Raw genomic sequence first — 16,823 nt, 5'->3', positions numbered from 1 at the left:
ATTAACATCACTTGTTGAGTTTCATTCGTCCTAACTCACACTATGAAACTCATAGTATTATTACTATACTAAGGGATGCAATATTACAACTAGTAATACTGAAAGACAGAAATCTATAAAGATAGCAGGTCGTAATAAAACGCACGTTTCCTGTCTTTACCCCAGCTGACCATAAAGACGCAGGACACAGATCCCTCTTCGCCTCTCGTACACTATTGAAGTTACTTAATCCCAATTTTTCCAGGAAATCTCAAAGAAAGGAAGAAAAAACGCAAAACTTTCGAGCAAATTTACGCTTAATTAACAATGGCCATCTACAATAGAAAATTCGAACAATACATTCTAACAATTCGTTACGTATTGTTAGAATATAATTCTAACAAGTCGTGACGTATTACGATCCTGTCAAGCGTTACGTAAAAAAACATTCATTGGTTTGAAATATTTCAGAAAGGATTATTTTATTAAAATAATATTTATTAGAAAGAAGTTTATTTTAAATTTTTAAAGTTAAAATAATGCTTTTTTTTCCTAATAAATAAAATTATAAAAATGAAATTCACAGATGTCGAATTATTCATTTATTCTAAAGTACTCTTATGTGTATTTTTGAAAATCCAACGAGGAATTTGTAATGATTGTGGCCCTTTGAACTCCAGATAATGCTACCAGAATGTGTTAACACACAAATCTTCCTGCAAAATTTCAGAAATATTCGACAAAAAGACAGGAGTTAAGCTTCAAAGTGGGCGAACAAAATCATGCACACGCTAACATCCATACATACAGGAAGAATTCCAGTTATTTTGTATTTGTATGCCGACTGTTCTTTAACATTTGAAATGTGATTTTTACTACAAATTAAAATAGATTATAATGTGTTCTAATCCTATTCCTTAGTTATTTTATCCCACGTCAGTCATTGCTTATCTGTCTTCAGTGGCGGGTTATCTTATGGGCAAAAAGGATATTTGCCCGGAGCCCCCACTAATAGATGGTCCCAAACCAATCTTTTTAAACCCATTACTATAGTAAGAATATCGAAATTTAAATTTAAACCTAAATCGCTGGTTTGGCGCGGGTGCAGCGCGCAATGTAGTGAACTTAAGAAGACGAACGATACCGGCAGATTTTCCCCAAAACATTCACCGGAAGAAAAAAATGTCTGAAGTTAACATACTGTATGGGAACCCCTAATTCAAATTTGCCTGGTCCCCATGAAGCTATAACCCGCCACTTGTTGAACTCTTTATTTTTAGAATTACATTTAGTTTAGAAATTACAATAACCATTTAAGTATATTACACGAAAAACAACCTAAATGAGTTAAACTTATATCAGAAAATTGACCAATGGTAAAACATTTAATTCTGAAAAAGAAATCGTTTATGTGGAATCAGTTGTCCAGAAACACCCGACAGATGTCACGCGACTAGCATTGTACGTCTCCGCCGCCTAACGTGCACTTCCACGACCAGAACGGGCTTAAGCAATGGCATCTTGAACGGCGCACATTAGGTAAGTAGTCCAACGATTTTTCGTTGATAGCGCTTTTTGTATAGGCTACCGAGAAAAAATTCTACGCATTTTGGAAATGTCTATTAAGTATTCTTCTTTAAAATTAAACGAAAATGCGTGACGGTCTTAATAGAAGTTATTATCCCCACGTGGTCAACACGTTTTCTATATTAGTGAAATCGATATGTTTATAACGGAAGTGGATGTGTGTAGTTCGGAGTTGTCTGTAGATTGCATTTTGGACAAATTTGTATACGTAGTCGCGAGAACAAGAATTTAAGAGACATTTGGTAGATTAATATACACTATTTAAACCAATGTGAGTGAATATTTATAAATTAATATCATTAAGAGCACAGACTAAGCATTTTTAGACATTCCTTTGGACATGAAAAAGCTCTAAAGATGAAGAAAAGATGTCCGAAAGCCTGTTTAGTCTGTGTTTTTATGATGTTTACTCCACTAAAAGTGTTGTATATCAGAATTTATACCTTAGGTACAGTACTTCTTGTTTATAATCTCAGTATGCAAACATATGACATGTTGAAAAGTATTTGCTTCTAGAATGAGCTAGAAGTTTAATGTTATCAAAGAAGATAAATACTAAATTACCATACTTTCTGATAATATGTTCTAGCTAGTTAGAATATTTGACTGGTAGTTGGAGATTGTTTAATATTTGTTGAGGTCAGTGTATCACAACTCTTGTGAGAAGACATATTTGTCTTGTGTGAAGACATTTTAATAGATCTATACATTGTTATTATACTGATATACCTTGATTAAGGTTTTAGTCCTCTCTCCTTTGTTAGGAGTTCTTTATAAACCTTTCTAATACACTTGCTGGAAACTGAGCTATTAGCGAGGTTGAGGCCGAAGTTTTAAATGCGAATACGTGTACATCGGACATTTGGCGCCGCTTTCCCGTAAGCCTAGAAGTTTGACAGTGGTGTTTGGAACGTATAACACAATTCCACTGACTTTCCAAACGTCATTGTCAAACTTCTAGGCTAACAGGAAAGCGGCGCCAAACATCCGATGTACACGTTTTTGCGTTTAAAATTTTGGCCTCAACCTTGTTATTATCTGTGGCCAGTGAGACTTCATTAATACCTGTTTGATATGCTGATAATTTTTTACAGAAAAAACAAGATTTAAATTGCTTTTTTTTCCAGGAAAATGATAATTGTGATAATAAGAGAGAAAACAAGAATAGTCAGTCTATACTTGTGTCAGAAAGGCAGGGATACATCTAAAATCTCTTATCTGAAATGTTAATTTAGTTTATTTCTGAAACTTTAGCTGGTTTGAGCAAAGGAATATACATCAATTAGGTTATACCATTTGAAAAATCTCTGGAGAATTTAGTTTCCTAATAGTCTGTTTCGAAATGCTTACTGATTAGTGATGAATGACAACATTGCTAGTTGGTCATTCACCTCTGATTTACCATTGAAGATTGGTGAGCCTGATAGCAGCTGGTAAGTCACCAGAAACATAAGTAATGTTTTCAAACAATGCCTGGTCTCAGTGGTTGAACTGGTAAGCATTTAAAAAATAGTATAAATAAATACAGTAACTTTTTACTGCATTTACATTCTGTTACGTTCTATGCAACTAAATAAAATTAATAGTTAATATTTAAATAAATGTTTCTTCACACATATTTAATTATAATTCTTTTGTTATCTATATTTAACATACAGGTAACTTTTTTTGGTTTATGATGATCAACTTTCACAATTAATATAAATCTTGTATTATGAGTATATGGGAAAAAGTGTATTATATTTAATTGCTGCATTGTTTTATTGGCTATCTCTTTGTTATTTCTACAGTAATCTTGTACACAGTAATTTCTACAGTTCCTCTCATACTCTTTGGAGCATAGTTTTATCGATTGTGGGAATATCCAACTTGATCTGCATCTTAAGACCATTCTGATTAAACATGAAATCCTTGATACAACCAGCATTGCCTTGTTCACTAAATCTGACACAATGATTTGTAGAGTTATATCAAGGATGCCGTGTTTGTTCCATCCTTACCATGCAATCTACCCTTAACTAAGGATGAGGATTTGCATGACTTATAATTATAGGATCATGTTCAGAAGCGTGTGGGAGGAACTGGACTTGCATCGGTGCATGTTGAGTGATACATGATAGAATTCAGTTAAGTCATAAAGGGATAGGAATCTATTGTATTATCAGCCACTCTTACTTCTTATTAAAAATCAGTACAGTATTGGATCAAATATCCAGCAAACTCGAGGAAGTGGTCCGGATTTCTGGATTTTTTAGTTTTCTGGACCTGGGCTAGTGGCATAACATTTAGTGGTAGCCACTAGTAATAAAGTAATGCCATATCTGAATGTAAAAAGAAAATCATTAGCAAAAGTTAAATGTAATATTCTGTTTTGTTTTCTGAATTTGGTTTATGAGGAATATCATTTTACAGTAAAAAAATGGAAAAAGAGAGTGAAGAAAATAAAGGTGCCAAACCAGTTTTAAAAGGAAAAGAGAATGAGGAGGATAATGCTTTCGTCCAACTCTCGGGAGAAAAAACAGACCTGGAATGCAAACATCACTCAGAAACGAACGTCGAGCCATTAATTTATGATGTAATGAAAGAAAACTTGGGAAGTATCCATTCAAAGATAAATAAAATGAACAAAGAAGAGTTACAAACTATGTTACAAATGCTAAGTCTGAAATCAACGTGAGTAATTCTGAGTTTATTATTATTATTATTTTGTATTGATATCTTGTGTCACTTTGAGTTTGATTTCTAAATTGAGTAAATTAATTCCTCATAAAATTTAAAAATGATTTTGTAAATTAATTTGTTTATATTAATTCTTTTTACCTCTTTGTCCGTACTGTTTTACATTTCTGTATATTTATTGTCTACTTAGACCTTCAATTTGAGAAAGCAAATATCTGACATCTTATGCGTTTTCAGAGGAAGAAATGATGTTTTAAGGAAACGACTAAGGACATTTTATAAAGAACAGAAAACATTACTAAAGAAAGTGAATAAATCAAATTGTCCATACAAATATCTTTGTGTGATTGATTTTGAGGCTACTTGTGACGAGAATAGTAACAAGGATGATAATTATCCACATGAAATTATCGAGTTTCCTGCAGTTTTAATTGAAACATCTTCCAAAACCATTGTAAGTATAACATTACTTGTAGTGTGTATGCTTCAGTTTGATATTAAGTTTTTAAAGTTACACGTATCTAAAAGCCTTTTACCAGGTGTTCGTATCTTCTCACTAAACAAAGTAATTACAAACATTTTCAAACCTTAACGGTTCTTCAGGTAACGATCCCCTAACAGAATGCACTTCCCAATGACGACCAAACCCAACCCAATGACGTCAATACGGACCTACGTGCTAAGCATGTTTTGCTCTATCTTACAGTTATATCTAGTAGGGCCTGCCATGCTGTCGATAGAGCTATTTCATCTTTGTAGTTAATGCAATTACACTCATTAATAGCGTTAAGGCATATGCAGATCACCTCCAGCCATCTGAGGTGGTTAGTGTTGTGGGTGGTGCGAATGACCTTTGCCTGAGCGAAAATGGGTTCAATGTCGGGGTCCGAAGAGTAAACAGCTAGAGCAGTGCTGTTTCTTCCATGGTTAATATCTGCTGCATGTTCTTTGATATGAGTTTCAAGGGGGTGTTTTGTAGATCCTATGTATATCATGCTTCTGTTAAGTTTTTAAAGAATTATTTTCAAATATATGGCCAAAATTTAAAGTCTACTGAAGATAATTATTCAATTTGACAATTATAACATTAGATACAGACTAATCACACGCCAGAGAAATCTTTATCAACTACTATAAATTCTAACAGCATTTCATTCTTTACAATGGCCTTCCTCAGCTGGTCTGAGATATTTTTCCCTCACAGACTCAACAATAGTTATGTTCACACTTATTCCGCCATTCACCTTTGACATTAAGTTGCTTTACTGATGAGCTACATTCAATTATATGAACAGAGTGGTATGTATATATGGATAAAAAGCATAAGAACAAATTCTACTGAAGGGTTTATAAAATGTTAAATGTTAAGTCACAATGATTGAGATTTTCTATTAGATATGAGTGTTCGTGATATGTTTTTATGATAACTTATGATATACTTTGTGAATACAAGGCTTCTTGTAACTTGTATTCACAAAGTTTATCATATTATATTATGTGTGGGATGAGCTGGAATATTGCATTATTTATGATGCATGTATTGAGTCACTGTGAGAAGCTGATATTAAGTTAATTAAATAATTGAATTTGTAAAGTAATATTCTAATCTAGTACCCCCCTCCCCAGGAAAAAGGGGCAAACGAAAGGTCACCGAGAAAGAGAAAACCGACCCAGACAAAACCCACACGCATCCTATTTCCTATGATTTCTTGATAGATAAAACAGTTTGAATATCAACAAGTATTACTAAGGTGCACTACAGCACTACATACCCGACCTCTGGCCATTTGTTCCGTGTGTTTGACAGCTGTTATCGATTTTATGAGGTAGAATGAGTAACAATATCGGATAGATAAAAGTAAAAAATTTGACAAAATGTTCGATTTCTGACAATTAGCATAAACAAACTCCAGACGCAGATCGGACTTAAGTCACCTTACGTCAGAATTCCCTCAGACATCCCCTCGCAAAATGGGTATAAAAAGGGGTCGCACCTGCACCTCGGGGCGATCGTCCAAAGGAAGCCTCCAAGCCGATGATGCTGTCCAGACCTCCGCTCGACACTCCTAGGACTTCTCGGAACTTGATGGCCATATTATTGAGGTAATCACACGAAGACCGACGTAAACCTCTCTCTCGGTAGAATAGTTATAAGTTAGTAGAGTAGTTACAAGAATTAACTATTGAAATGGAACCTGCGACGGTATTGCGACCCAAGCATGTTAATTAACGTCGCACTAATAGAAATATTAATCATTTGTTTCGCATTATATCTTTTATTTTTGTACTTTCTTTGTATAATTTTAGTTGTAAGGTACGAGACCAACTTTGATTGTTACTCTAGCTGTCTGTGTAGCATATCAACAATAGTATCTGTTTAGCATTGTACCAGCTACAAATTTGTTGTGTATAATTTGTTGTAGTCATATCAAAGAATTCACAATGCTTTTAAGACTCATTTTTATTTAGCACGACGAATTCTTTGGTTATTATATCGACGAATCATACAATACAAATTTTTGTATATAGCTGTGTGGTAACAGAAACCAGACCGTACAAATATAAACTCGATTTTTATATATTAAAGTCGAACATTTGTTTGATTATATCAGCCTATATTATTACTTCTGTTATTAATTAATGGCACAGAAGGTGGGAGTTGACATTTGAACATCAGTGTGCTAAATGGGGTTGAGTTTTTCAAATTGAAATACTTGCTACATTCAAATCTTACTTTTCTGGCTCTGTTATATATAACAGAGTAAAAGTAAGGCAGTTTCTCCCAGTCAGATGATGAATTTGGACTTTTACTGTAATATTTTAATGTGAGTGCATGAAGATGTCCATTGCAAAAGACCAGAACTGTAGTGCAACCAAACCTGATTCCTTAATCATGACAATGCTACTGCATACACAGCCTTGAAGATAAGGATTTTTGGAGATAGTCTTTTTACCCTTATTATTTGTTGAATTTAGTCCCTTTTTATGTTTCTTTTTTGTTCTCCAGAATAAAGTTGAAGCTCAGTGTTACAATATGTTCCATTAGATTAGTCTGGTTCGCAGCAGATACTTCGGAATTTTTGAAACGGTGACTTCCGATTTCTGTTATTATTCATAGTATAATAGTATCTATGTATTAACCACATCGAATTGGATCATACTTTTTGAATAATACTGTACTTATAATCTGTTCTTTTATAAATTTTATCATTAAAATGGTTTGTTTTCACTTAGGTTTCAGAATTTCGTGAATATTGTTGTCCTGTCTTAAACAAAAATCTAACTGAATTTTGCATGTCCCTAACTGGAATAACGCAGGTAAGTTTTTGAATTAATCAAAAAATTTCATTTCTATGATAAATTGTGTAAGTAAACAATGAAATTCAAAATCAAACATTCTGACACATAATATAAAATTGCTCATCAAAAACTTTTCATAGCATAAAATATATATAAATGAATGAAATATAGAGTAAAAAATAAACTTTTTTTTTTCTTTATTTGATTTATTTATGTGTATTTTGACAAATAAACTCATAGGAAATAATGGCTGCGTTTCTTTATGCAGCAAGAGTGTAGCGAAATGACGTCACAAGCAGCGTTGGACAATTAGAAACAAGTTTCGGTGTGTTCGCCGTAAAGCGCTTCTCGAGCGCTGCATAAAGAAACACGGCCAATGCCTTAATTTGATTGTAAGAAGGTAATTATATATTTACAAATAAAGAAATTTGTATAATTATAATCAGAATTGGAGTTTAAAATAGAACATAGTTCAAATGCTTCAGATTATTGAAGTCTAATATTTCTAATTTAGAAGCATTAAACTATAATTGAACAGTTTAGAGTTAAGTTTCAGAAGAAGTGCAGGATCTTCCAAATTAATGCTACCACTTTAAATTACTGTTACTATTATCAGAGACTGTGTATGTGACTTACACTAATCAATAGAGTAACCATTTGAGTTTTTCTTCCATCTGCATTATGCTCCATCCTGTCTCATTGTCTACTACCTCTAGGAAGTGTCGTAAACAAAAAGCATTGACTTCGCAACAGAGAAGGCATTTTGCATTCTGTAGTTTACAAAGTCAGAATCACTCGTCATTGAACAACCCGAGTAATCTGCAGGAGCTGTGAGAGGAGTGAAGCCTGCAGTATGCGGGGGACCGCCAAGAATTGGGTCGTTCCTTGACCTTGGATCTCACTATCATTTGCACTTTAACTCCCATGTACTGGCCACCAGCCGATCTTCCTCCTCGTCAACATATGGAAGCCTTGGAACGTTTCGTGTACCGCACTAACCGCTTCGCCTAAAGGCTAAGTGATGCACTTCAGAGAAAAAGCCAACAGGCTAGAGTCTCCATATAAACAAGAAAAAGAAAGAAAGAAGAGTGACAATGAACATGCCTTAGCAAGCATAGGAAGAATTTGATTATGTGTGAGGTGCCTGTATTGAGAAATTGTAATGGGCAAATGTGAAGCTTGTAAAGTTTTCCAAAGTTTTAATTTACATTATGACATTCTCATATAATAATTAACATGTTAATTTTTAATATTAGAGATTAAAATTTAAAAAAAATGATTTATTTAAAGGATGTGGTTGATAAAGCAGATACTTTTCCCTTTGTCCTTGAAAGATTTATGACGTGGATGGCTAGCTACAAACTTGGGTGTGACAATTCGTTTGCCATTGTGACAGACGGGTAAGAATCACTTCTCAAATAAATTGTAGATAGGTAAAAAATAATTATATTTAAGTAAATTTATCACTTTTTAAGAATGTGATGGTTAATTTTAATGCATTGTTGTATGTTTACATTAAATTTAAATAATTAGATCACTGGCCTATACTTTAGATCTGGTTCATTACAGGAAGCCATCAAATTCTGAATTGAAGTCCAAAACAATTTTCCTTATTAGAAATAATGGAAAGTGAATTAATCTGTTTTCAGACCCTAAACAATACCCATTTTGATAAACTTAGACAGCAAGTACTTATAATTAAAGATAAAAACAACACCTTTAAACCTTAAATAATAAATTAAAACTTGAAAACAAAACATAAAATATGTAAATACTGTATAATAAAAATTGCATTTACTTTAGTGAGGAGTGGTGATGCACCATGTTGTTTGTGGAGAGGAAGAGAAAGATTACTATTTACAAACAGAGATACTTTCCATAAACACAACAAATAATTGTATTTCTGGTTTTCTTTTTCTCTTCTTCTTCTTAGCACTACTGATTAAAAGTTTTGGAATACACCTTTCTTTCTTTTCTCTTTGTCTTCTTGTTAATATGGAGATTCTAGCTCAATTAGGCTCTTTCTCCGACAGACAATTTTTCATCGCTACGTGACTGGTGAGCCAGCCATATCTGACAGCCTAAATGCGCGCGAGGGGAAGAATGCTTTCCAGGAGGACTTTTATGGGGAACTGGCCTCCTATTCAGTTGTTATCGGCAAGGAGAAAACCCGGAAAACTCCACGAAGCCAGCCTCTCTGATTGCGGTGCAAACCCATGACCAAACTTCCTGGTGTTTAGGGTTCGGTCACCACCGCTACGAGTGGCAACGGAGACCACTCGGCCACTGGTGGGCTGGAATACACCTTTAGCCACATTTGTTGCTTTTATTGCTTTCTTATTCTTAAGAATGATACTCATTGTTGACTTTGGCATCTTAAATGTGGCAGTCAGAACGACTGCACGGCTATCGCTTTCGTGCTTTGCAATAAAGTTACTTTTTTCACCTCAACCGTCAACGCTACAACCTTCTTGCTTCCACATATTTCTTGGGAGCCAAAATGCAAGAGATGCTCTCCCAGGGAGAGAGATAGATGACTCGGGCACACAGATGGTTTTTACATAACAAGCACATCTTTTCACTGTGTGTGCAGTTTGAATGTGGAAGCATGATTTAAACTCTGAATTGAATTTCTCTTGAATTTAGCATTCAGACTTTGGAGCATTTGAACTTAGAGTTGTTTAAAATATGAGGTATGATTGTATATGAGGTCTATTCAAAAATCAAAAAATAACTAAACTTTTTGAATTGAGTGGAAACAGAATGTCCTAGCGTCACGAGGTTGGCAACGCTATGTCGTGATAATCTACCGAGTAAGCTGATTTTTTTGGATTATTGATATCTTATTTTGTCACACATTATTGTTTTTGAGTGAAAGGTGTTTCGATGTTCATGGTGATTTATGGGAGCAATGATGCAATGTAAAGTTTTGTGTGAAACTGGGGTAAAGTTCTACTGAAACATTTCAACTTTTGAATCAAGTTTATGGAGGCAATGCTCTAGGTTGTACATAATTTATGTTTCTTTTATAAAATATAAGACGCCCATGAAACCTTCCCTTTTCACCCACTTTTCTATCCTCCTTTCTTTCTCCTTTAGCTTCCTCTTAAATCATCTTTTCTCCCTCTCCATACTCGGGCAATACCCATCTTTATTTAAATAAATAAATAAATAAATGCTCTAGATTGTATGCAGTGTTATAAATGGTTTACCTGAAAGTTGTCGTCAATCAATTGAAGACGACTCTTGACCAGGAAGGCCTTTGAACTCAACTGGTGACACTCACGTTTAGAAAATCAAGGATCGAATGTGTGCAAATTGTCATCTGACTGTCAGAGAACTTGTAGAAGAGGTTGGGATCCCAATAAAGTTGTGGCATGACATTTTAACGGAAAAATTGAACATGCATCAAGTTGCAGCAAAATTAGTTCCTCGTTTGATGACCGAACTGCAGAAGGGAAATCGAGTGGACGTTTGCCCGGAATTCCTTCAACAAGTCAACGATGACAAAACGTTCATGTAAATGATCATAACAGGTGAAGAGAGTTGGGTTTGTAGCTACGAAAGTTCAATCTTTACAGTGGGTTGGCAAGGATGTCCACGCCCGAAAAAAGAACAACAGTCTCAATCTAATTTCAAGCTGGTGATCACTGTTTTTTTCTATTTCAACGGAGTTGTGTGATTTTAATTTTTGCTTCAAGGTCAAAGCAGTCAACTGACAGTACTATGCAGGTGTTTTGAAATGGTTGCATGAAAAAAATTCATAAAAGGAGACTAGAGTTGTGGCAGTACGACTCATAGTTCCTTAACAGTTACAATGCACCTGCTTACTCGGCCTTGTCAATTCACCAGTTTTGTGCCGAAAACCAAATGACTGTTCTCCCCAGCCTCCCTACTCACCATTTCTGGCTCCTTGCGATTTTTTCTTGTTTCCAAAATTAAAATCAAAGCTGAAAGAATGTCATTTAGACACAATTGACGACATTAAAACAAATTTGTCACAAGCATTGAAGAATATTCTGAAAGAAGCTTACCAGGACTGCTTTGCAAAGTGAAAACACTGCTGAGATAAGTGTGTTAATAGGGGAGGGGAGTACTTTGAACAGAACGAGGACCAATAAAGTTTGGTTATTTTTTGAACAGATTTCACACGTGTAAATTAGCATTTACTGTAAACTCCAAATACACTGTCATTCAAGTTTAGATGTTCTAAGTTCAAGCCAGTATTTCACAAGGAATATAGGAAAAGTGTAAACTATATATTACATAATTCTTATGTTTAAACAAAAATTACACTAATCATAATTTCAAAATTAAAGAATTATAAATTTTTAATGAATATTTGCACATCAACAACATAAGCTTGAAACAACAACAGCAATGAATTTACTAATGAAAAGGTCAGTGGCGTAGCGAGGGGAGTCTATCGTGCACCGGGTGCCACTCGCAGAGTGGCGCCCAAATGGTCTCCAAGACAAACTATATGCGTTTCTGGAGGGAGGCGCCAATAAAGTGCCATGCCCCGGGCGCCAGTTATGTTCACTACGCCACTGGAAAAGGTTAGCCATTTTTCAACAGACGAAACCAGATTTTTGATGCTTCATTGTATATGTATAATTACTTTGTGTACAAGTGTGTTTCTATATTAAATGTTATTTATTTTGTTTACAGGCCATGGGATATGAATAAGTTTTTGGTTTTTCAGTGCGATTTGAGCCATACTTCATTTCCAAAGTTTGGTAAAAAGTGGATCAACATTTGTAAAACATTTGCCAAATTTTACAATACAAAAAAGGTTAGATATTCTTTTTAAATTTTTAATGGATTAATTATAGTATGTATTTCTGAATAGGCTTATATTTTATAGTATTCAACTGAAAGTGATCATATTGCAACTAATAAAATGCGTTACAGTTTCCGTTTGACATCGGCTTCTAAACTGAACTAAATTGTCTACTCGTCATTAGTTCACTTATTGGATAGTTTTATATTCACTTCAACTAAATTACACTGAGCTATTCTTTCTATTATTAGTCAATTATTTGGATATTTGCGACAGAAAAATCTGTATTTCCTTGTTAACTGAACGTCATTGGTTTCGTTATTGATAAGACATCCTATTGACTTACCTATGCACTCCCCACTCGTCAGTTTAAATTTTAAGCCTTCCTTAATATTAATAGTTATGCGTGTTAGTCCGCGATAAATCGACTATCTGGTGTCGGGTCCCAACTGAGACGAAGATCTTACTATTTTCTTGTCTCCAATGTTAAATAATCGTCATTCTTCGACGAGAGGGCTAGTCCCACAGACTAGAAGCCGAATAAGTGGTGTACGAGTACATTCGAAAATCGATACCCCGGTTATTCTAGCTATAGGTATTCCATTGACGTTGGATAATACCAAAATGTATTGAATTTTATTTACTAATATCAAACAGTGGAATAGTTATCTTTGCAGGGTTGTAAACTGATAAAAATAAAGTAAAACTGCTTAATTTTTTCATGTATAAAGTACTAAGCATGATTGGCAGGCTGATTAACATAAATCTGTATAATGTTGAGCCTTTTTTTGATACCAGATATCGCATAATATTATATATATAATACTGCTCGAGATTTAGATCAGTGTTTTTAAACCTTTTTTATCTCATGACACACTTGAACTTATAATTAAATTTTACATGATTTAAAGTTGTCCTTGTAAACATTTTATTGCCACTTAACCTAATTCTTGTCTACATTTTTTGTGAATTAAATAAAACAGTACAGTAGAACCCCCTGTAACATGGTAGATACGTTCCGTGTTATATGAATTCGTTGTACGAGTGACTTAAATTTTACAAATACATGAGCCGTTCACAACCCGGCACTTGTGCAATTTAGGGGGTACGGCTGTTTGAAAGGTTTTCTTTCATAAAATTAATCGATTCTAGACTAATTTGACTCGAACATTTCCAAAACACATATAATTTTTTGGGCGTAATCCATATAAACTATGCTATAAACAAAAAATTGTAGGAATACTTACCGAGTGCACGTCGTTCGAAGATGCCATTGCTTAAGCTTGTTTTCGTCGCGGAGCGACTCATCGAACAGTGGACACGTGATAAGTTATTCTTTCTGCGAAAAATTCGCCGAACTTTGGAGACATCATTAATAGAAATATAATTTTTATGGCCGTTGAATAATAAATGTTTTTTAGTAGGTTCGCTGCTCGTTTAAACTCAACGGTTTGTGCAATGTCCACTATTGGTCCAGATTCAACCAATCCTGTCCAGACACGAGTCGGCCGTGACAATCTGTCTTATTCTTTTACCGTGTTATACGAGCCTCTTTTAGCGTGTTACACGAGCGCGATCGCAATTTTTCTGCCGTGTTATACGAATCCATCTTATATGAACCAGTGTTATGGGGGGGTCTAATGTATTGTTGTTTCTTAAAATAGCAGCAGGTTACAACAATAGTTATTTAATTTAATAATTTTTATTTACATAAGAAAAGCAATTAATGTTAAGTCTTAATTGTATTTAAAAGTGGCACGATAATTGACTTTAGAAACCTGCTATTTTTAAGTTAAAATACTTTGAACCAAATATAAACAATTTCCTATGTCTAAAACCCGTATGGATTGTAGTGGTATAAATAAGTGTATTGCTTGCATTATTATATGCTTTGAGTAGACTTTTTGTGGCTGTTGCGCTCAATCAAGCCCACATTACGTGGTTTGGGTTGGGATTTGGTGTAACTGGTCAAAGCCATTCTAGAAAATCTCAGGCTTTAATGTAGAAAGAAAAAGACTCAGCTGAATGTTTTCACTTTTTCTTCTGTCTTCCTGTCCCATTCATATGCCCATGCATGCACTTACCTTTACGACACTAGAATATTAAATAATAACCGTGTTGAAAACTTTAAGTTACGATACAAAGTAGAGATTGTAAAATATATCGTAAATAAAATATTTTGTTTATTTCGTATTTTATTCCCAATGAGTTGTTAAAGTTCCCGTATCTTCCACCTTTTAGCCATATCATATTTGGTTTAGGTGTATTACTGTATATCAAAGACATTGACTGTCGTGTTTTAAATTTGACACTTTAGCATGCAATTATTTTACTTAAGTTATTATATCTTATCTATATATTTTGTATTTTGAATTTAGCTTTCATTGAAGAAAATGTTGCAAACGCTGGACATGGAATTTGAAGGACGAAAACACTGCGGATTAGACGACGCTCGTAATATAGCCAGGATCGTAATTCATTTACTAGAAAAGGGTGCAACGGTTACTGTAAATGAAAGAATTTCCTGGAATGGGTAAGGAATTTGCATAATTTTGATGTAATTAATATAAAAAAAGGCACATAATTTCATAATTACGGTTTGAATTAAAATTAAAACTGCTTTTTTTGACTTGAGAAATATTTTAACATTAACACAAATGGAAGTAAAATATATAATGTTTGTTTAACATGAAGAAAACAATTCTTTTAATTACCAATTTTTACATATACAGTGGGTGATCGGTTAACGAACAAATCGGATAACGAACACTTCAGTGAACAAACATAAAAAGAGGCGACAGAAAATAACGAATACCAAATGATTTTCTTTTGTCTTCAGGTAACAATTCGAAACCTTTCGAAGTGCGGGAGACGTTGACATCGACACTCAACCTGGTATATACTGATTGGATAGTATTCCGTCAAACTTTGAAATTCTCCCTTGTAATTCCAGCCTTTTATTTTTCTGACAGAAACAATTTTTTTGTAGTATTTGCAAGACTGTCGGGCGAGGACTGGTTAAGTTTTGCATCGGTTTTTCTTTTCGAAAGGTGAGAGTATAATAGCAAGGGAGTACAAAAATCACATCTGAGAAATAAAGAACATTGAAAAGCTCATAATGGAACCTGCAACAGATCTTATGACAGAGGAACCACACGAACTCGAATGAAGAACACCAAGAAACTCGGCGAGATATGTTTTCTTCTGAAAAAGAGGGTTATCCAATATCTGCTATTAATTAAAGATCTTTCGACAAAGTGGGAGGATGTCAGAACAACCATCTTAGAATGGCATCCAAACAGGTTGAGGTTAATGAGCTTGGGGATCTTTACAATTACAATGCTATTAATTACTTCCAAAAAATCCTGAAGAAGAGAGAAAAGCAATTGACATTAGACAGATTCTTTAACCCCAAATAAACGGAAAAAGACATGACTAATAAAAATGCAAGACTTTGCATATATGTATTTTTATTATTACATATAAATAAATGTAGTAAGAAAGTATATATTTTTTATTTTTTGGGGTCTCCAGAACGAATTAATCAAATTCCCATAAAAACCTATGGTAAATCGATAATCGGTTAACAAACAATTCGGATAACGAACAAAGTCTCTGAATGGATTATGTTCGTTAACCAATCACCCACTCTATGTTCAAATTTTAAATGTGTTCTAGTTCACATACTCTAGCCCAATTGTGTTTGCCTATCACTGGACCCAGGATCAAATTCCACAGTCAAAAAATCAAGTTTTTAGAGTGGTCTCTCTTGGATATGTTAGGCCCTATCACTTGCCACTGAACCTGCAGGCTTTCTTGGAGTTTTTAAACTACAAGAAAGTCCTTTTTGTTTTATTGTATTTTGAGAAATGTAATATGTTTCTACAATTACAACTTATTTTACAGAATTTCTTCAAGAGTAATAAGTGAATCTGGAGGATTTGGTCATCAAGATTAGCGAATTATCACAGTAGTGAGGTCGAAACCTTTGAACAAATCTCGGAATAAAGTGGTAAAAAATTGGATTTTGTATTATACATCCAACGTTGTACAGTTAAAACTTTATAATGTATTTTGTTAATAATTGTAATATACAATATTTAAATAAAATTATGTGTATATTTTTAACATAAATTTTCACTTTTCTTTCTACGTGAGAATATTTATTTATACAGGGTAGAAAAAATGACCCCCGAAGACTTTTTAATTTTTGGATTCGGGGACCTTAAAACGTCAAGAAATTCAAAAAATTTGGGGTGTTTTTCTATACCTATGGCTGTTAGTGTGTATCTTGGAGGCACGATTTTTTCACCCAATTTGAAGCTTAATAATGCCCGTATCTTTTGTCAAAAATTTCTGACATTTTACAGGGAGGTTTGTGTATTAGGAGAAATATTTCTAGAAATTTTCAGGAAAGTTGGCCCATTGATTCGGGAGATATTAATTAAGAAGTGGGGCCATAGCTCAAAAAATTATGAAATTTTTTTACTCGTAC

At 34.0% G+C, this 16,823-nt stretch overlaps 1 protein-coding gene across 3 annotated transcripts; it reads left to right on the top strand.

The window, feature by feature from the left end:
- The first annotated feature begins 1,445 nt into the window (after positions 1-1,445).
- On the top strand, positions 1,446-16,436 carry LOC136987798 (3'-5' exoribonuclease 1-like). Of its 3 annotated transcripts, none has more exons than XM_067285561.1 (8): positions 1,446-1,518; positions 3,979-4,239; positions 4,483-4,699; positions 7,480-7,563; positions 8,836-8,945; positions 12,217-12,340; positions 14,707-14,861; positions 16,235-16,436. In XM_067285561.1, the coding sequence occupies exons 2-8, from the start codon at positions 3,986-3,988 to the stop codon at positions 16,284-16,286; spliced, it is 996 nt and encodes a 331-aa protein (XP_067141662.1). In that variant the 5' UTR covers positions 1,446-1,518; positions 3,979-3,985; the 3' UTR covers positions 16,287-16,436. The 3 variants fall into 3 exon arrangements, with proteins under 3 accessions (XP_067141662.1, XP_067141661.1, XP_067141663.1); XM_067285560.1 differs by lacking the exon at positions 1,446-1,518 and adding an exon at positions 1,698-1,837; XM_067285562.1 differs by lacking the exon at positions 1,446-1,518 and adding an exon at positions 2,157-2,175.
- Positions 16,437-16,823: the final 387 nt, after the last annotated feature.

The sequence above is a fragment of the Centruroides vittatus genome, unplaced genomic scaffold, assembly GCF_030686945.1.
Source record: "Centruroides vittatus isolate TY-2023 unplaced genomic scaffold, ASM3068694v2 scaffold_2707, whole genome shotgun sequence".
Lineage (NCBI taxonomy): Eukaryota > Metazoa > Arthropoda > Arachnida > Scorpiones > Buthidae > Centruroides > Centruroides vittatus.
Note: the sequence above shows the minus strand (reverse complement) of the source record. Positions and strands in the feature narration are given on the sequence as shown.